Source organism: Geotrypetes seraphini, chromosome 5 (genome assembly GCF_902459505.1).
Source record: "Geotrypetes seraphini chromosome 5, aGeoSer1.1, whole genome shotgun sequence".
In the NCBI taxonomy this organism is placed as follows: domain Eukaryota; kingdom Metazoa; phylum Chordata; class Amphibia; order Gymnophiona; family Dermophiidae; genus Geotrypetes; species Geotrypetes seraphini.
Window position 1 is genome coordinate 202,385,635 of NC_047088.1, and position 21,517 is coordinate 202,407,151.

A 21,517-nucleotide genomic window follows, 5' to 3' on the forward strand; every position below is an offset into this window, starting at 1 on the left:
ATCATGAAACACTAGGAAAACTATATTTAAAGGGTTACATTCTGTATCAAATTCTATATTTCAGGATTACAACAATAGGGAGGGAATAAAAGCACAAATAAGAAAATAAAAGGTTAAGAAGGAATGTAAAGTTATTTATTAACTAAAAACGTCATTGAAAAGGAAACTTTTAAGCTTAGTCTTGAATTTAGCTAAGTTCTTTTCTTCTCTTATATAGATAGGGAGATTATTCCAAGATTTTGGGGCGGTCACTGAAAAAATAGTAAGCCGTCTAGTGTTAATAACTTTCAATGAGGGAATAGCCAATAGATGTTGATCCTGAGATCTCAGTGTTCTTGTAGTTATATAAGGAATTAACACTCTGAAAATAAAAGAGTGGGAGGAGCAGAGGGAGGTTGTGCCACTGCTGCTATGGCTGTTCTGCTCCTCTTATTTTTTATTTTTTTTATTTATTCAATTTGCTAAACTGCTCTCCCAGGGGAGCTCAGAACAGTTTACATGCATTTATTCAGGTAGTCAAGCAGTTTTCCCTTTCAGTCCCGGTGGGATCACAATCTATCTAATGTACCTGGGGCAATGGGGAAATTAAGTGACTTGCCCAGGGTCACAAGGAGCAGCGTAGGTTTGAACCCACAACCTCAGGGTGCTAAGGTTGTAGCTTTAACCACTGCACCACACACTCCCCCACAGGTGTCAGAGTTCAAGCTGCCTCTACCGTTTTTGTTTTCAAGGTGCTTCTCAGCTCTGCAGACCTCATGCGCATTCTTAGATGGGAGGAAGGGGGGGAGGGGAGAGGGAAAGGGAAAGGAGATGGGATTTAGTTTACTTCCTTTCTAACATGCAAATTGCTTTCATTTTGCATCAGTAAATTTTATTTAACTTTGCTGGGTGAAGATGTTTAATTGATTGACTGCATTCTGAACCTCTAGGGCCTAAAAGCAATTGCTTTTTTCCCTATTCCAGGACTGTACTAAGTGTGCCTGGTCTCAGCAGGACCCACATGTGTGCCCTTTCCTAAGCAAAGAGGTGAAAAAAAAAATTACATAACTAACTTAAACACTGAGTTCAGGCAACGAAATACTGAGCTCACCAGTTTTCTTCACAGTTGAAACAGACTGCAGATCCTGTGGGTGAGCTCTGAGAATTCACGGCTAGATCTGTTTCGTTTTTCAATCTTGTGTAATTCCTTCGAGCAACATAGCCCCTAAAAGCTAAAATAAAATTAAATGGTTATCGTGGCATCTGAGCGCCACTGACTTTCAATGAACAGTCTGTAAGGTAAGACACCTTGAATTTCAGCCACAAATAGCTACATTTTTGCTTCATTGAGCCCATGGAATACAGGAGATTGAAACTATTCTCTTTTTCTGCTATTTTCTCCATCAAAATTTGATCCTTCCTCTATAGATGGCATGCCTAAATGGCAAGTGTAAATCTCATATCTTAAGGGCTGGAGGAGTGCCTCCTTTGAGATGCATTCACAACACAGGTTTTTTTTTTTGGTTTGTTTTTTTTTAGCAGGCACAGAACATTACATTAGGGGCAGTCTTCTTTTCCTCCCTCCATAGGCTTGACAGGTTCTGATGGATGGGGAATTCAAAACCAGATGTCAGTTATAGCACTGGGCACCCAAACATCTGTACTTTTGTATGTTTTCTGTGTGTAATATTACATATTAGTTTTTATTACACATGCACATTTATTTATTTAGGGGCCCTTTAAAATGCATTTGATTATTAACAACTAGCACACAAATGCATTACTGCAGCATATTTACAGGTAGCATGTAGTAAGTCTTGCATTAAGGCCAATTCTTTTGGAAGGGGGTGGAACTGGGTAGAGAATGAATGTAGAAAGTATTTGGCAATGAATGAGCTGCACTTACCATGTGTTGACTGATTCGCAGTTAGTGCAGGACCACTTATTGCTTCCTAAATAGGAGGCGTTCAGTGCTTCTATGCCAGCTGTAAGCTGAGTACCGCATGCTAATGGGCATTTTAAACAGGTAACTGCAGATTACATGCTGGGCATGTTCCCTACTAGGTACTGCATTAGTTTTGCATTTGGCACATGTTAAATTCCAAAAGAAAAACAGGCAAATGTTCAACAAAATGTGTAAGATCCGGAAGTGACGAGTCAGAGGAAAGGCCCTGCTGGGCCTGGTTGCAGTGCTGCCTCTGCTGACCGGCTGCCGCTGCTGATTTGAGTATGGAAGGGAGGAGGAGGGTTCATGGTTCAGGATCGCAGCTGCTGCTGATGCTTCAGGGCTGGAGGGAGGGAGGGGGGTTCATGGCTTAGGACAGCTGCCGCTGCTTCGGGGCTGGAGGGGGGAGGGGGGAAAGGGTTTTGTGGCTCAGGACCACTGCCGCTGTTGCTTCAGATACTGGAGGAAGGACAATTTTTTTAAGGTGATTTTTTTTTGCCTGTTGGGTGAGAGTGCCGGTTGCTTGAGTACTGGTTAATCGAGATTTTACTGTATATTTCTCATCTGCTCTGCATTTTTTGCTGTTCTGGATCTTACATGTTAATTTCCTGCATTAAAATGCATTAACCAATTCATTCTATAGGTCACCCAAATTTATGCACAATCCTGAGTTGCATGCACAAGTTAATGAGCCATTACCATGCTATAACTGACTGTTAATGATTATTGGTATTAATTAGCATTTAGAGCTGTATGTGCAACTGTCTATGGGCTAGATTCACTAACCTTACCGAACCTTACCGATCGTGTCCTGAACAGTTTGCGACCCTGACATGATTCACTAACCTTACTCCCGATATGCACCCGATCCGCCCATGCAAATGAGGGGAAAAGGCAGCGATTCAGTAAACAAATTCAGGAACACCGACTGGGCTGGCCAATCAGGGACTTCCTTAGGTACTCACTAAGGAAGTCCACGATTGGTTCAGGAGCCTCAGGCACCTCCCAAGGAAGGATACCGAGGCACCTGAGCCAGTCAGGGCCTTAGGCCCCTCCCCATGTATAACATGATGCACCAGTGCGGGGCCTAAGGTCTCAGAAGCGTCGTGGGAGGCATTGGAGCAGGAGGGATTGAGCACCCCTCCTGCTCCGTTACAGGTACTGGGAGGGGGCTGGGAACGGGACATCTGGTGGGTGGCAGAAGGGAGTCGGCATCCCTCCTGCCGTTTGTTGTGGGGGGAGGGAAGTCGGGAGTGGGAATGATGGCAGGAGGGAGTGGGGGGGTACATTTTTGGGGGGTTCGTGGAGGGAGGGGGGAAGGGGTACTAGTGGGGAGAGGGTGGGGGCTTTTAAAAAAAATGTTTAAATTTGGCTGATATTTCTCTTCTCTGGAAAATATTTGGTTCTATATTAATACCTTTCAAGTATTTAAAAGTCATATCTCCCCCCTGTCCCTCCTCTCATCCGGAGTATACATATTTAGGTCTTCCAGTCTCTTCCTATTGGGGACAGATCAAAAGTGCATTAAGCCCAGTATCCTGTTTCCAGTAGTTGCCAATCCAGGTCACAAATACCTGGCAATCACCAAAAGAATAAAACAGGTTTTATGTTGCTTATGCTAGGAAAAAAGTGGTAGATTTTCCCAAGTCCATCTTAATAATAGCTTATGGACTTTTTTCAGGAAATTATCCAAACCTTTTTTAAACCCTGTTAAGCTAACTGCTTTTATCACATTCTCTGGCAACAAATTCCAGAGTTTAATTACATGTTAAATGATGAAATATTTTCTCTGCTTTGTTTTAAATTTACTACTTAGTAGCTTTATTGCATTGTATTTTTGTAAATAGTAAAACAAGTGAATCACCCAACCCAATCTAACCTATTGAAAAAGGAGGAATCCCTTTGTCTCCTTTACAGCATGGTCATAGCAGCCTGGGTACCAAGCTTTACTGATTCCTGTAGCATCAATTTCACCATTGGCTTAGATTCCTTGTTTCTTAAGCTGTGATAAATTGGTCCAAAGATAACTTACCTTCTCTTTAAGCACCCAATAACAGCCTATGATGGTTGGGTGGGTAAGAATCTGATTAACAGAGTCAAAAAATATCTAGAAGATATTCAGCTCAACCTTCAATTTCCAGTGAGAGCCCCTGGCTATGGAATCTTGTTACCAGTTGAGCTGGTGGGGGTAGAGGGGGAGGGACAAGAAAGTGGTCCTGAGAGAAGTGACTTCCTATTGCCATCTCAACAGCATCCATTCAAGTACTTTGACCCAAGGTCTTTTTCTTGCAAAAGAAATTATTGCTTTGTAGATGTGGACATGTAGACAGAGGATGGAGTGCCTGGAGGAGAGCCATTGATAACATTTCAGACTGGCTTCTTAAACAGTATCCTTGCAGTCTTTGAAACTAGTGAATTTGAAACATAACGAGCTTAATATTCCTACTTTGATCTCTGTAAGATATACCAGCTAGAATTAATTCACATTTTACATTGTTGATCCACTGCACACACAGGCGGTTGTTTTTTATCCATTTTAAATTGCGGTTTGTTGTTTACCTTATTTACCATGGACCCCTGAAGAAGGCGTCTTTTCTGAAACACGGACCGTGTTGGGTCTTTTGCTTTGTAAAAAGGTGGTATTGGTTACCGCATTTAATATTGAGCCCACCGGAACAGACATGGAAAAATGCTTCAGTTCCTGAATAAATTCATGTAAAGCATTCTAAGCTCCCCTGGGAGAATGGCATAGAAAATTGAATGAATGAATAAATAAATAAATAGTCTTAATAAAAGATACAGTACAAACTCTTGTAAAACTTTGAACAGAAAGGAAAAAGGATCTATGAAAAAGTCTGAAGAACAAATAACTGAGGAAAGAAAACTCAAGAATGTTGCTACTTTGAGAAACCGAGGTAACACTGTCTGAATAGAGAATGACACGGGGAAAAAATCTGTCCCCGTCACTGCCCCGTCACCGGACCACCGTCCCCTTCACCGCCCCGTCCCCGCCATCCCCTTTATCGCCCCATCCCCGCCATCCCCTTCACTGCCCCGTCCCCGCAGCATCCACCCTTCTTTCTCGCCACCTCACCGCACTTCAGCGGCCCGAGAATCTCCCCCTTACCTTCACGGCATAAAGAAACTTAAGGAAGGGAAGGCACGTGGTTCCTTACCTCCCTCCAGCCAAATCTATCTCCCTCCCTTCCCCTTACCTTTGCGGCACTTTAGAAAAGAAACTGATGCCGTCGAAGCCTGCCTGTGCTGCCCTGCAGTCGCGTGTGTGTGGGCGGAAGCTTCTCCTCTGACAATTGTCATTTTATAAATACAAATAAATCAGAGCAAGGTTCAACAAAACCCATCTCCCCTCCCTTTCACAAATATCCCCTTCACTATTGTGAAAACTGAACAAACCAAATTACTACAGAATGCTACATAGAAAAATCAAGCTAACAGAATACTTTAGTCACACATGGCAAGAATAATGTTAGGGGAGTGCAACTAGGGCAACTGGCTCCTGGTCAGAGAGAGAGCCCTAAGTCAGCTGGAAGCTAAAGAAGCATAGCCTGGACTTTGTGGTCCCCAGTTATGTCTAAAACCAGTTCTAGCAGGATACATATTTCAAATCTGAAATATTCTAATCACAAAATATAAAATAAATTTATTTTTTTCTTTTTGTTATCTGGTAATTTTATTTTTCAAATCACATTGGTCTCAAGCTTTGGTTTTAGGTTCCTTCTGTCTTCATCGTGCCATGGCTGGCTCCTGAAGGTAAAATAGGCGCAAGAGGAGCTGGGGAGAAGATGCAGAGTCTGACACGGGCACAATTTTTTTTACCACAGGAGTAAGACTTTTCACTGCTCCCACGGGGCAGTAAAAGGTCTTGTCCCCCCATTCCCGCAGGGCAGTGAAAGGTCTTTTCCCCATTCCTGCGGTAAACCAGTTGCAAATGTCTCCATTCCTATGGATTTACTGTGGTGACCCGCGGTTTACCGCACTAAACTGTCCCCGTGTCATTCTCTATGTCTGAACTCAGAAGTATCAGGCATGGAGCTAGTGACACATGTAATGGGGATGATTCTTCTGCAAAACTCAGACATCAATGCACTGTCCAGGGTCGCAGTTGAAACATGTTACCAGCTTTCTAAGAATCAGATTCTTACCTGCCTGAATGTGGCTGGCAGCATCATTTCTGTCACTGATTATTTGCTTGTATTTCTTACGAGCATCATATCCTCTCCAGGCTAAGGACACAAAACCACCCATTATGACTTAAAATTGATCTTTAGAGTGCTTTCATGAGACAGAAAGGTAGAATCCCCTGAAACTATTATGGTCTTTAATGAACACCGGTCTATAAGCTGTTAGGAAATGAGCAGATTCTGCTCACTTCTGATGTGGGAAGCCCCCTCTGTCTTGCAGCACACTTTGGGGATAAGATAATAAAGGCTTTTATACATGGAAATGACTATTTGTGCAAGAAAATGCCTATTATGAAATAACACTCTGTGTAAAATTGCACAAAATGACAAGAACACAAATAGTTTTATAAGGCTCAGGTATAAGTATGTTCACAGGTAGACTCTGGCCACAGTGCAGCTGAAGTTGTGATTACACATAATGGATGCAATTCTGTAACTGAGTTCCCCAAAACTATGTGGGCTGTGAGCCTATTCCCAAAGAGCACTTGTGGGTGTTAGTGTTCTTAAAGAATACTAGTGTATTTATTTTTTAATTTCTTATATACCACCTCAAAGTTATTGACACAGTGTACATTCAGGTATATATAGCATGCATGAGCCAGGAGTGAGAAAAATGGAAGCCAAGCCCCCAAAGAAACTTCCCAGCCCAGGTGATAAAAAGAGAGATGGGCAGATTGAAAACTCAAGGCTGATGGGAAGAAGGAAGGAGGATGTCCTGGAGTATGAACCACTGAATGGCCACATTGATCAGCTCAGGAGAGCCTGGCGAGAGGTCACAGAACCATTCACTTCACACCAGGCTTGAAAGGAAAACTAGAAATCACGTTTGGCTTTAGCCAGAAGAGAAAACTAGGATTGAAGGACAGAAGCATAGAAAAGGATGAGATAGGCAAGGCATAGCTTAATTTACTATACTGGATAGAGGTAAAAAAAATTAAAAAAGAGACTCTCCACTGACTCACAGGGAACTTGGATGAACTAGATGACATTTTAATAAATATTTGAACGACTAATAAGCAGCTAACCCACTGAGAAATATCTCCACATGGTCTTTTGATTCCAAGCAAGTCCTAAAGAGCAATGACTAGAAGATTAAGGGGCTCATTTTCAAAAGAGAAAAGCATCCAAAAAGTGGCACATTTTTGTCAGCAAAACGCTCAAATTGCTATGTTTAAAATCCATTTTAAGAGGGTTTTCCATGCAGTTCATAGGCAGTGTGTCTAAATCTCAAGAGGCTGTGTTGGGTCATGTTTTGGGCAGGGCTAGGGTGGGCTTATGATTTGGACGTTTTTCTGCAATAAAGAAACATTGTCGAAAACATCCAGGCGAAAATTGGACGTTTGAAGCTAGACCTGTTTCATTAACAACTAAGTGCCAAAAAGGTGCTCAAACTGACCAGATGACCAGAGGAGAGATTAAGGCAAGACCCCCATAACTCCCCCAGTGGTCACTGATCCCCTCCCACCCTCTAAAATATGACAAAAACAGTACATACCATCCTGCATGACAGCTCCAGAAGTTATGGCCAATCCTATTAGAGCAGTAAGCAGGTCCCTGGAGTAGCCTGGAAGCCAGTGCAGAGATGGGGGATCCAGGCCCATATCCTACTGTGTGGTAGAACGTGTGAGCAGAGGGGTATCCTAGGGGGTACTGCAGTGAACGCCACATAAAAAGTCTCAGGTATACATCTCACCATAACCTGCTTATATTTTAGGGTGAGCCTTCCAAAACCCACTCCAAACCTACTCTACTCCACAACAGCCTTTATGCCTGCAAGTGTCACCTACTCGTATAGATACAGTAGGTTTTCAGTGGGTTTTAGAAGGCTTACCATACAATGTATGGGGGTAATAGTGAGATGTGTACCTGGGACCTTTTATGTAGTCATTGCAATGCCTCCGAGGGTGCCCCACTGCTTTGCTAGGATGTGTGTGTGCACTGGTATAAGTAAGGGTGAGCAGTGCTTGGGGCAGTGGCGTCCCTCCCCTGCCCTCTTCCTTGCTCCCTCACTGCACATACGCCCCCTTCCCTTTCCCTGTATCTTTTTAACTTTTCTGGTGTGGGCAGCATGCCCACGTTGGTGTCATTTCGCCCTTTAACATCATTTCCTAGGTTCGGGTCCCGGAAGAGACATCAGAGAGAGTTCCGATGCCGGTGTGAGCAGCAACCTCGCATCCCTTGGATATTTTTTTTTCTGAAAGATAGATGCATTGAGCTAAAAAAATGTCTAGCAAATGACAATTTATGAAACAAAAAGATGAATGTTTTTCTGATTTGAAAATTACCATTTGCTCTTCTGGATTTTTGAATGATTTTTCCAAAACTTCCCAAATCAGATTTAAATGTCATATTGAAAATGCCTCTGCTAATAAAAAAAAAAAAAAAAGTGGAAGTATTTACCTGTCTGGATGACAACAGCACTGATGTCTCTTTTTTCTTTGACCCTCTTATATCTTCTAGCACTGAGCCAGCCTTTTGTGTAGGCCTGTATCACCACAACTCTGGCTATCACTTCTCGCAGCAATAAATTTAACTGCTCTATGTGATAATACTTTAGAAAAACCTGAAAAAGAACAACAAACTTGTCTCTGAATGCTGAACTTTTTGCTTGCATAATAACTGACATTATCAATGGAAATAGATTTTCTGAAATCTGACTTGCAGAAAAATGTTTGAACTCACAGTGAGAGCAGCCATTTTACAAATATATACATTGAAAAAATGAACTGAAGGAACCCAGCAGTCTTCGTGTGGAAGTTGCTGGCACTTACACATGAAAGTGGTGATTTTACAACCTCAAACTAAATGGTTATCTATTAATTAAATAAAAATATAAAAAAACCATAGATTGAAGTCAAAAAGAACTGCAGAAAATTTTTTTAACAGTTTAACTTAGGGCTCCTTTCACAAAGGTGCATTAGGGCCTTAACGCATGGAATAGCGCGTGCTAAAATGCCGCATGTGCTAGCCACTACCACCTTCTCTTGAGCAGTAGTTTTTCAGCTAGTGCACGCTATAATGCGTGCTAATCCGGTGCGTGCGCTAAAAACGCTAGCGCACCATTGTAAAAGGAGCCCCCCTTAATTGTTATTTAGACAAGCAGGGACAAGCCTCATACTATGGAGTAAATTTTCCCATTCTGGGATTTCTTACAAGAGAAAGAAAACTTATTTTCTCTTACTTCTAATCACATCATTGGCTTGAACCTCCCTCCCTACCAAGACTAAAAATAATTATTTATTAAATTGATATTTATTTCATAAGTTAAATTGATATTTATTTCATAAATTAATACCTAATCTTACTCTTAAATAATTAATTTAGAAAAATCTAAAAGTCCTCTTTAATTCATTACTCTAAAAAACTCTCGTTAATTCAATGCTCTTTCATGGTAAGGAATTTTATCAATAGAAAACTGCAATTCATTTCAACATTCAAAACCAGCAAACAGCTATACTACCTACGCATGTGACTAGCTCCACTTTCATGTGTAGCTGCCCCATTTTGCAAATACACATGTGTAATTGCTACCAGTTAAGTAGTAAGGCCATGACTTAACTTGGTTTAATTTTGGAGGCAGAGATAAACAATATGAGATTATGGAGAATGACTCCCTTAATCCCTTGTATATCCTTATATATATCCCTGGCCTAAACAAGCACTTTTTGAGTTCAAATATTTTTATTAAATGGTTTCTTAAATGAAGAATAACAAAAAAAAGTCAATCAAAAATAAATAATTATTATACATTGTGACATTATCATATAGATGGTATACTACATCCCAGATATATAATTATCTAACATGTCCCATTTGCAATGCTTCTCCTCTGCCTTTTACTTATATTTAACTATAATCTACCTTTCTGATACCATAAACAAGCATTTAAAAAAAATCCGTGCATGTCTGTCAGCTGGTATGAAGCCTGGCACTGTATTTCCTTTGTAAATGGGTATAAATGTGTAGGTTTTAGACCCACTCAAACCACAGCTCTCTGATATCTCTGCGTGGTGTGGCTCTCCACAAGTAAATAGAGGCTTTCTGAAATCTGTATTTATACATGCATGCAATATACACATATAAATGCTGCTATTTACTTGCAGATATGTTGCCAGTGGCCTTATTGTTAAAATAATTTCCATTTCGCCTACTGCCTGTGTTTATAATACCGATACTGGGAATGAAAGCTTACAAGAGATTGAGAGATCAGACACTGTTAGCTGGAGTCTTGGCAATGGTGTTCTTGATAAGTCTCAAACTTGTGTTTATTTCATCAGTTTTCTGTGAGCCACTATGGGCCTGATTCTGTAAATGGCATTGTATGTTAGGTGGCGGTATTTCCCCTAGCACCGCCTAATTGTTTTAATTGGCTTTTATCAGTGTGGTAATTGACCATGCTGTTAAAAACCAATTAAAGACACAAAAAAGTAGGCATTATAATTGCATCTACAGCGAGGTGCCTAATGGCGTGATTAGGGGCAGAAATGACCTTAAGCGCTGCTAGGTGTGATTCTTAAAAGATCATAGGCGTCTGCAATGTAGGCAATGTAGGCAAAGCCATGGTCTAGATTACTAGTGCCTAAATTTTGTGATAGGCTCAGTTAACCTCGATTCTTTCAATGGTGCCTAATTTAGGCATTATTTACAGAATCAGGCCCTATTTGCCCAATATACGTATGTTATATACAGTGGTACCTTGGTTTACGAGCATAATTCGTTCCAGAAGCATGCTGGTAAACCAAAATACTCGTATATCAAAGTGAGTTTCCCCATAGGAAATAATGGAAACTCGCTTTGATATGTTCCCCCCCCCCGAGGCCAGCGGCGCTGCTCTATTCCCCCCCCCCCCATGAGAACCAGCATTGCTCCCCCCCGAAGGCCCCCTCTGTGATCCGGCACCCTCCCCCCCACGATCCGGCACCCCCCCCCCCGGCCGTGATTCGGCACCCCTCCCCCCCCACCGCTTCTTACTGTCATCTGGGCCTCGGCACCGTCACCGGCATGTCCTGTGCGTTGGTGCTGGTGCCCAAAGATCGGCCTCCTCTTCTTGCTGGGCCTTGAGCGTCTGCGCATGCTCAAGGACTGCGAGTTCACGCTCTCTCCGAGATTCACACTCTCTCCTGCCCTTCCCTGCAGTGTAAGCCCATGGTTTTAACCCACGGGTTTAAAGTGGGTTAAAACCACGCGCTTGCGAAGAAAAAAAAAGTTTCCTGGTCTGCGCATGCGTTGGGATCACTGAAGAGCGATCCGGCCGGTCAGTTGCGGGTATGATTCTGATCGCTCTCATTTGCATGAGGGCAATTCATGAATCAGCCCCCCCCCCCGGCCACGGATTGGATCGGATTGCTCATGGATTGGATCTGATCCGTGGCCTTAGTGAATCTGGGCCATAGTAATATGATGGCAGTCTTCACAACTTAGATTTATCATCTTAGTAGATGATGACAAACATTTTCAAATGCAGCCCATCTCCAACTCTCTTTTGCCCATGTCTTTCACGTGACTTTTCAACCCTCTTCTCATATCCCAAGTGCAACCAAGAGCCATCGCAGTGCTGGCTTTTCACCATGCTTTTTGGAGTCTTGATGCAATCATACCTCTGTAATTTAGAGTTCTAACTGCCCCACTGTTCAATTTAAGGGGTGATGAATAAAGATCTTTTTTTTCAGGATAAATTGATTCATTCCTGCTTTTACTCTGCTGTATATATGGACTTGTAATTTTGCTATAGGGGCATTAGAACTGCAGGCTAATGGATACAATGGTATTCAAAACAGTGCTAGATCAAACTATCTTTGGAGAATGGATCCAGTTTGCAAGACTAATCCTGAAAGTATTGAACTGAACCCTCGATGGCAGGGAATTTGGAATCACTATAAAATGAAAATCTGCATACCTGATTGCTAAGAAAAAAATATCAAATGCTCCTGTCAATATTTTTCTTTCCCTGATTCTCTGTAGTTGAGGTGTAGACATCTCCAGTGGATTTCAATAAAAGTTTTAATAGTGAATTCTATTGCACAAAAGGTATAGTTTTGTTTTGAGCAGCAAAGATTTCAATGATGTCAGGTCCATGTGGTTATGTCTAGCAGCTATATTCTCTCTGAGTGGAGTGCGTGAGCAATCACTCGTACATTTTATATGGTCGCTATATGGTCATGCAGAAAAATACTGACTCAACCAGACTTTCAAACAAAATTAACTACAAAAAATTATTTAAACTAAACTAAATCAATTACTATATGTCTGAAGACTTTTTGTGCTATATACAGAAATGGATTGCTAAATATTGGGATCAAAAATTATTGGTTTTTAAAACTTGTTGCTCAAATCAGGTAACCATGCCAACACACAGAGTTTGTTACCCCCTGTTATATGCCGATCCCTAACAGATCCCTTAGTTGTAGTGCCAAGTTACTAATAAGACATATTCACTGTGTAGAAACACATGCAACTTCTATCAGCTTGCGTGCATTGAATGACACACTTAGGTGCATCCACTTTTGCCAGCCACTGACTGGTCATATATAGGTGTGCCTAACTTTTGGTGAACCAATGTGGCTTTAAAGCAATATTCTATAACACTATGTAACATGATTTTTGTTCCTGGGCAGTAAGGGCCAAATTTTGCAAAGTGCACCTATATTTGGGCATAGTTGGATGTCCTCGTTAGGTGCACTTTGCAGAATCGCATTTAAGAACGCTGAGTGGTGCTCAGCATTAGGTGGACATCCACCTTTTTAGACGTCCCTTACAGAATCTGGGTTTTTATTTTAGGTGGGAGTCAGATGTCCAATCAATGTCCTTAATGTTATATTCTGACATTATTAGAATGGCAAATTAATGCTATTTTTTATTATTATAATTGTAAAATGTTAGCACCATACCATTAAAAAAAAATCTGTTTAATGTTTTTATTTTATGTCAGAAGTACTGAGTTGGATTTGAACAAGGAACATCAATGTAGAAGGCTGTAGCTTTAACCAGTGTGCTACAGAGGAAGCTAACAAGCTGCATAGCAATTGTAAAACTAAGGGCTCCTTTTACTAAGCTGTGTTAGGGCTATAACGCGCGGAATAGTGTGCGCTACAAAGCCTTATGCACTAGACCTTAATGCCAGCATTGAGCTGGCGTTAGTTCTAGCCATGTAGCATGGGTTTAGCGCGCGCTAAAATCCTGCATGTGCTAAAAACGCTAGTGCACCTTAGTATAAGGAGCCCTAAGTCTTATAGTCATTGTAAGGAAGTATACTTTTGAGCATGGGTTGGGCTTAAGATAGACATGAGTTTGATAGACGTGAGTTCTGTGGACGGGCTTAGGCAGGCTTTAGACATTCTTGGTGCAATCTTCTAAATAGGATTTAGGGATTTTATTTTTACTTTATTTAGCTCAAAATACATTTAATAAGCCATCACATAAACAGGGCACATCGATACAAACATATTGCATGCCAAACCTACTAGTTTTCTGGCCAAACAGCAATGTTATTGCTAATTACAGCACACGAAAAACACAGCTTTAGGCTTCTTGCTAAAAAAACAACAACCCTTTTTCTCACTAAACAGTGCTCCAATGAGCTCAATCTTCAAAGAGATGCAACCACATGACATACATATATATATTGAACAGATAATTTCATTTGCAAAGGGATATAAACAGATACAGACCTTAGAATGGCTTCTAGTTCATTGCAAATGGTGATGTGCAGCTGCACAATGGTGACCTCATTGTGAGATCATCAAAGTGAACCGGCAAGGTAGAATGCCCTGTGATATCATAGCTTAGTGATATGCTAAGGTACCATCACATGACTAGGATATCCTAAGCTCTCATGGTAGGAAACCCCTAACTAAAAAGAAGGAACTATAACAAGAGGTTTATTTTCTTGTAATGTATGGTTAGAAATATAAATAAAGAATTAAAAAAAGAAAAAAGAAAAAGAAGAGTCAATGTCACTGATGTTAGCGTAGAACATTACCTTTGTTTTTCCAATCACCCATTTGTTCAGTCTTGCTCTCTCCAAAATGGCAATACAACTTTCTTTGGTAGCAGGAGGATTTTCATGTGCTTTGAAGGCAAGGTAATAATACCTGGGAACCAAAACAGAAAAGCAGAACTACATTTAGAATGATATATTTTGATATTTCAATCCCAGGCTAGCTTTATTTTTAATATATCAGATAAGCAAAGAATTGCATTTAAAGTTGTATTATACTGCATGAAAATGCTCCTTTGAGTTTAAAAGCATAGATTAAGCAATAATGGGCATTGTAAAAAATTTTATATACTTTGACTGGAAATGTACTTCATTGATTGAGGGGTTTTTTTTTCTTCTGAAACTAATCATTTAAAATGAATATAAAGTCATAAAAAATAGCCATCCAAAATTTCTGTTATTTGGGCTATCAGAAGTAAAGGCATCATTTATTATTAATGCTCTCTAATTTGCCAAATTGTGTCCCCAAAAAATTAGCCTTCAAGAGTATGGGACTACAGAATGACTGGGTGAACTCCTTTAAAGCTCAGTTTTCTGATGGTTAAATTTCACCACCATATTTAAGTTTGGGGTTCAGTATTTTTGAAGTGATCATTTTTTTCTCAGACTTTTTGGATCTTAGATTATTTTATCAAAGCAACCTGGGTGTCTATAATATAAGCTCTCAGATCTACCCCTAATAGGTGCACCAATGCCAGCTTAAGCTAGTATTTTTATAATGCTAACTGATGCGGTTATAGAAATGGCACTTGGAGTACAACTGTTGCAGAATGCGTCAGTCAGACTAATCTTTGGACTAAAAAAATTTGACCACGTGACACCCTACTACCGGCAGCTACATTGGCTGCCGATGAAGGCACGCGTAAAGTTCAAATTTGCCTGTTTCTGCTTTAAAGCATTACACGGACTTGCCTCCAAATACATTACTGACCTTTTCTCCTTCTCAACCAACAGACACAAGAGAAGTTCACATTCCAGTTTCCCCCCCAGTGAGAGGTTGCAAACTGAAAAGACAACATGAATTCCTTCTCTCACACCAAGCAGCATCATGGGGTAAAGACCTAGAACAATTACTTTCACCTCTACTTATGAGGAATTTAGGAAACGTCTAAAAACACATCTGTTCCTAAAACATCTTGACAACTGATCCACTTATCTCTTTCCTCTCAATAGCGACCTACTGTCCTTTTGATCACTTTTCTCCTCAACAATGAATTTCCTGTCTAATTACTTCTCTTTCTTCTTCCCCTCTTGAAGTCAGTCAATTTGTACCTTTGCTTAATCTTTTGTAAACTGCATAGAACTTCACGGTATTGCGGTATATAAGCTGTTATTATTATTATTATTATAACACTGTCCACCTAACTGGGGGCAACAAATTACAGAATTATTCTCTATGGGGTAAATTCCAGAGGGGCTGATTCTATAAATAGGCATCCTGATTATAAGCAGTGGTAGACATCCTATCAAGGAAGGCAGCCTACACTGTAGGCATTCTCTCAGATCCAGGGAGATGTGTAGGAACACCTAAACTCCCCCAAGGCGTGGATATGGTTTCACCCGGTAGTGGCCTTGGGCAAGTTAAGCGGCTCTATCATCTCCCTAGAACCATGACAGACATCTGAAATGTAGGCTATTAAAATGCCATAATGCTCCTCCATGGTGCGACCTCATTTGGAGTATTGCGTTCAATTCAGGTCTCCTTATCTCAAGAAAGATATAGTGGCGCTAGTAAAGGTTCAAAGAAGAGCGACCAAGATGGTAAAGGGGATAGAACTCCTCTTGTATGAGGAAAGACTAAAACACTTAGGGCTCTTCAGCTTGGAAAAGAGACGGCTGAGGGGAGATATGATTGAAGTCTACAAAATCCTGAGTGGAGTAGAATGGGTACAAGTGGATCGATTGTTCACTCCATCATAAATTACAAAGACCAGGGGACATTCGATGAAGTTACAGGAAAATACTTTAAAACCAAAAGGGGGAAATATTTTTTTTACTCAGAGAATAGTTAAGCTCTGGAACACGTTGCCAGAGGATGTGGAAGGTTTGGACAAATTCCTAGAGGAAAAGTCCATAGTCTGTTATTGAGAAAGACATGGGGGAAGCCACTGCTTGCCCTGTATTGGTAGCATGGAATATTGCTACACCTTTGGCTAGGTACTAGTGACTTGGATTGGCCACCATGTAAATGGGCTACTAGGCTTGATGGACCATTGGTCTAACCCAGTAAGGCTATTCTTATGTTCTTATTTCAAATAGAGGTGGCAAGGAAAACTCCCTGCCATAATCAGCTAAGTGGCTGTGGCAGGAAACACCACCTCCCGCCAAGTTGGCTAGTAGGAGGGATACCCACTCTCTCCTGCCGGAACCCCAACACTCCCATCCGCAAAGCAAGGCAGGCAGTAGGGATGCCCACTCCCTCCTGCACAGGAACACCCCAGAAGCAAGCCGGGCAGGAGGGATGCCCACTCCCTCCTGCTGCCACCTCCCTGAAATTGCCCCCCCCTTGCCCCTTCCAAGGCTCAGGCCCCACACCCCTAAATCTATCCCCCCGTACCTTTCAGTTGAAACTCACACCCTCCGGCCGACCGGCCGACCCCCAACTCCAAAATGGCGGGCTTTCCCCTTCCTGGAACATTCTGGGATGCACCAGGGAGGGACATCTGGAATCTTAGACCTTCTTCCCACTGCATCCTGGGATGCAGTGGGAATGGTTAGGCCAGTTAGGCGGAGTTGGACATCTGTCCCTTAGGGCAGATGTGATTCTATATAGGAGCCTTAGGCACCTGGGCCAACTGGAATCTTAGGCCTCCTTCCCAGTGCATCCTGGGATGCAGTGGGAATGGTTAGGCCAGTTAGGCGGAGTTGGACATCTGTCCCTTAGGGCAGATGTGATTCTATATAGGGGCCTTAGGCACCTGGGCCAACCGGAATCTTAGGCCTCCTTCCCAGTGCATCCTGGGATGCAGTGGGAATGGTTAGGCCAGTTAGGCGAAGTTGGACATCTGTCCCTTAGGGCAGATGTGATTCTATATAGGAGCCTTAGGCACCTGGGCCAACCGGAATCTTAGGCCTCCTTCCCAGTGCATCCTGGGATGCAGTGGGAATGGTTAGGCCAGTTAGGCGAAGTTGGACATCTGTCCCTTGGGGCAGATGTGATTCTGTATAGGACGCTGGTGTGCAATTCTCAGCCACTTCATAAGTGGCTGCAGAAACTGGCGTCCTATATAAAATTTCTCCCAAAATTTAGGTGCCAGGAAGATTTATGTATTTATTAAACATTTATAGCCTGCCTTTATCCAAGGCAGATAACAACAAGCCATACATAATAAAATCAAACAACCCCAAATGCAAATTATATAATGGCAGTTGTGTATACAACTGCCATTATAGAATACTGTCATAAGTCTGCATTTAAGTGTCTAACTTTAGGCTTAAGCACTTATGCCAGCTCAATTGCTGGTGTATATACCCATGCCTAACTGTAGGCTTTTAGGTGCATAAATTATAGTATTCTACAACCCATACAAGTAATTGCCTGACACCCCCTGACCCGCCTTTGCCATTCCCAGGTCCATATCACCCTTGAAGTTGTGCACATTGGAATTTGAGCATGCAACTTATAGGGCCAGATTCATCAACCTGCCCGATCCGGGCAGGTCCGATGAATTCAGGAAACAAAAATATGCAGATGGGGGCAATCGGAGGAACACCCCCATCTGCCAGCACGGATCGCAGGTCTGCGTTCCCAACGCATGCGCAGACCATCTGTAGATGGTCTGCGCATGTGTCTAGACTCGACTTTTTAAAAAAAAAAACTTTCACACATGCTGACTCTTCTGCTTTCCCCTTCCAAGCCCTGCTCTTGCCACCTTCCCTGCAGTGCGAGCCCGCGGGTTTAAAGCGGGGCTACACTGCGGCGTGCAGCCCCACTTTAAACCCGCAGACTCGCATTGCAGGGAAGGCGGCAGAGCCAGGGGGAGCAGAGAGGACGTGTCAGGCAGACGTTCGGGGCAGGCAAGCCTAGGGGTGCGGGTGTGCGAGAGCTAGAGAAAGAGACACATCACTGAGCCTGCCTGAAGCTGTGCGACTTCCCCAGTAATCGTCCCTATCTGCACGGACCCCCCCTCTGAAACATCGTAGCCTCTGGCTCCACAGAGACAGGTTAAGAATTGGCCTCAACCTGACTGCTGCCGCCTCTTTCTCTAGCTCTTTGGGCAGGCAGATCAGGGCAGGCAGATTGGGGCAGCAGAAGGCGTTCAGCGTTCGGGACAGGCAGTTCATGGCTGCAGGAGGCGTTCAGGGCTGCAGGAGATTGGGGCTGACAGGGCAGAGAGCAGGGCTTCAATAGAATATGAGAGTCAGAAAGACGTTTTCGACTGCTCCCCAGCAGTCGCTTCTTCAGCCAGCCCACTCGGATGTGAAATTTTGTGTTGTGAATCGCATCCCTGCCTACTTTGCATGCGTTTCCCCTCATTTGCATGCACGGATTGGAAGCGGATCGCAGGAGAGGTAAGTGAATCAGGCCGGAGGGAAATTTAGTCGTAAAGGGGTCATAAACCGATCGATACATGATCAGTTTGCTTTGTGAATCTAGCCCATAGAATCCCAACTACAGGTAGTTATGTGTCTAACTGCTAATTGTTGCCAATTAGTACCAATTAAAGCCAATAATTGGCTATTAATTGGAATTATTTTCACAGCTGACCTTATTCTATAACTTGAGCATGCAGATTAGCATACTAGTCAGAAATTTAAGAGTGCACATTTATAGAATTAGGGGGTAAATGTATACGTGCATATTTTATGAAATAGATATTTACAACTCCTCCACTCCAACTACAGCCCTGGAAATGCCTGTGCCATACGTTAAAGTATGCCTGTTCTTGTCAGCAAGCCTAATTGTATGAGCCTATACCCTATCCAATTTTATAACTGATTCTTTTTCTGTGTAAATCATGCTTTACTTACAGAAAATACTTTACAGAAATATCCTCTACATTTGGGTGAATGAAACCCTTTGTTGCAGGCAAAAAGTATGATGAAAACCACATAATGGAAGCTCCCTCCTCCTCTCTCTCTCACCAAAGTCTCTACAGTATCTACAGATTAACTTCATTAACTCCCACTTTTACAAAACCGTAGCGCGGTTTTTAGTACCCAGCAGTGGCAGTAACAACTCCGATGCTCATAGGAATTCTGTGAGCATCGGATTTGTTACCACCATGGCCGGCGCTAAAAGCCATGCTAAGGTTTTGTAAAGGGGGGGGGGGGGGAAGTCCCAAATCAAAATAGAAGATAGGAAAACAGTGAAAAAAACAAAATAGCATGTTAAAGTTCATTCACTTTTGCAAGGCATATACAAGAGATATTTATATTTCTAGATGATGACAGCTTTAACAAATGAGCATACTGCAACTGTCTGCATGCACAGAGACAACTAAAGTCAAATTTATCTTGATGGGGAATTTAGCAAATAGTGATTTAAGAAAAACTCTTTTTAAAAGTGTCAACCCATGAAATAATGCCTCATCTGCCCAAGAGGAGAATTTATTGGAAATTAATAATATAAAAGTGAAGCTGTGTGCTATAAAGACCCAATCAGCAAATTATTTCTGCTGTTGTTAGCTCTTTTTTGATTCTGTCATTCAAACTCATTATTGCTGTGCTTGAATCAAACTCAGAATCAGAGAACTGCAGTTGTGATCAATCGCACAGCTCTGAATCAGCTCATCCACCACTGTAGGGGATGACTATTACAATCTGTATTTAGGAAAGATTGTATATGGTTTATAATTTATTATTTATATTCCACTTTTATTCAAAGTGGATTACAGTAAAACATATATTATTAAAACACAGTACAGATTTAACCCAGCTCTAGCATCAAAAACATTAAAGCGTACATTTAATTTGGCAGAAAAGATGACACTTCAAAAGTTTTTTAAACTGACACAAGTCTTTTTGGCTGTCGGAGAGACACTGGCAATTTGTTCCATTCTGTTGGGCCTGTTGGGTTGGGGTGGCTGGGTGGTTGCTTCTAGTTTGGATTTGGAGGGCTCCAGGCTATCAGAATACAGGCCTGGACTCTCAATGTTATCTAGGATTTCTGGTAGGGTGATTACCTTGTATTTCGTATTGAGACATTGCAATGAGAAAATAATTGTGTTCTCTCTGTTCTGTGTGTATTTTTCATTTTGGTGAATAAAAAGTTTATACAAAAAAAAAAAAAAAAATGCACTCTTCCTTACTGCTTCCAAATGCAATTGTTTTTGTGATGGAACAACCAGACCTGAAAGGGCTGCAGAGCGCGATGATCTTGATGGCACATATAGCATTAAACAAGCCTGCAAATATTTTGATGACTGCTGTTTGAGACGCTGATAAACCATGAACAACAGTTTATATGTCACACAAAACTCCACAGATAACTAGTACATCACAATCAAATATGAATATGTTAATCCTACTAAGCAACTGAACTATTGAATTCTGTGCCTCCTGTAAGGTATGCATACTGAAAGCTGGAAGCCCTAAGAGCACAATATTACGAAGGGGGTGCCGAAAAATTCTTAGCCCAACCAACCAACCAACTTCCTAAATTCTGAGCATTATTTTGCCCCTGTAGCCGAAGAGAGTATTATTTTATTTCATTAAGGCCCAAATTCTGTAACCAGCACCTAAAGTTAGGCACCTATTTCGGAGGCGCCCAACTAGATAGATAGATCTCAATTGAATAACAAGCTCAATTAAGCTTTTTAATCAGCACTGATTGAAACATAGGCACCTATCAAGAAAACGTGATTCTGTAATAAGGCGCCTCTAAAAATTTAGGCAGCCTTAAAAAAAAATAGGCGCTATGCATGTTAGGCGTGGGCGTGGCTACGTGTTAGGCGCCTTGTTACAGAATCGCTGCTCTTAAGGATGCTTAAGCACTCGCATGGGCTTCTAACTTTTAGTTGCGCCTAGAGCTGGCCTATTTAATGGGCACCTGCAAAATAAGTGCCGCTCAGCATGATTCACTAAACAGCGCCCAATTTTATTTGAATCGCGCTGAACAATGCCTATATATGTGTTGCTTATAGAATTTGCCCTTAAGTGCCAAGCTGCAGAAACAAAATTCTATGTCTTGTTTCAGATCATTGATTGAACCATATCCACATCATTCTCTTATTGGTTGGGCTAAGAACTTTTCAGCACTCCCTCGTACAGTAATCAAGGACTGAATCACTTGCTTGAAGACATATTTAGACAGATATGGCTGAAGCTTGCTCAACATTCTATGTTTGAATTATGGTTTTCTTAATAATCTGCTGTAGATGAGGCTTAAAAGACAACTGTGGATCTAATATTACATCCAAATATCGCACTTCAGAAGAAAAATTCATTGATGCA

The 21,517-nt window shown here is 41.8% G+C and overlaps 1 protein-coding gene across 1 annotated transcript in view; it reads right to left on the reverse strand.

The window, feature by feature from the left end:
• Positions 1-21,517, reverse strand: part of MYO3B (myosin IIIB) — a 319,347-nt gene that overhangs the window by 107,212 nt on the left and 190,618 nt on the right. The window contains exons 19-22 of the mRNA XM_033944123.1: positions 14,105-14,216; positions 8,527-8,689; positions 6,088-6,168; positions 1,091-1,211 (exon numbers count right to left, since the gene is read on the reverse strand). Of these exons, the coding sequence (XP_033800014.1) occupies positions 1,091-1,211; positions 6,088-6,168; positions 8,527-8,689; positions 14,105-14,216 (477 nt within the window). The remainder of the gene's footprint in view (positions 1-1,090; positions 1,212-6,087; positions 6,169-8,526; positions 8,690-14,104; positions 14,217-21,517) is intronic.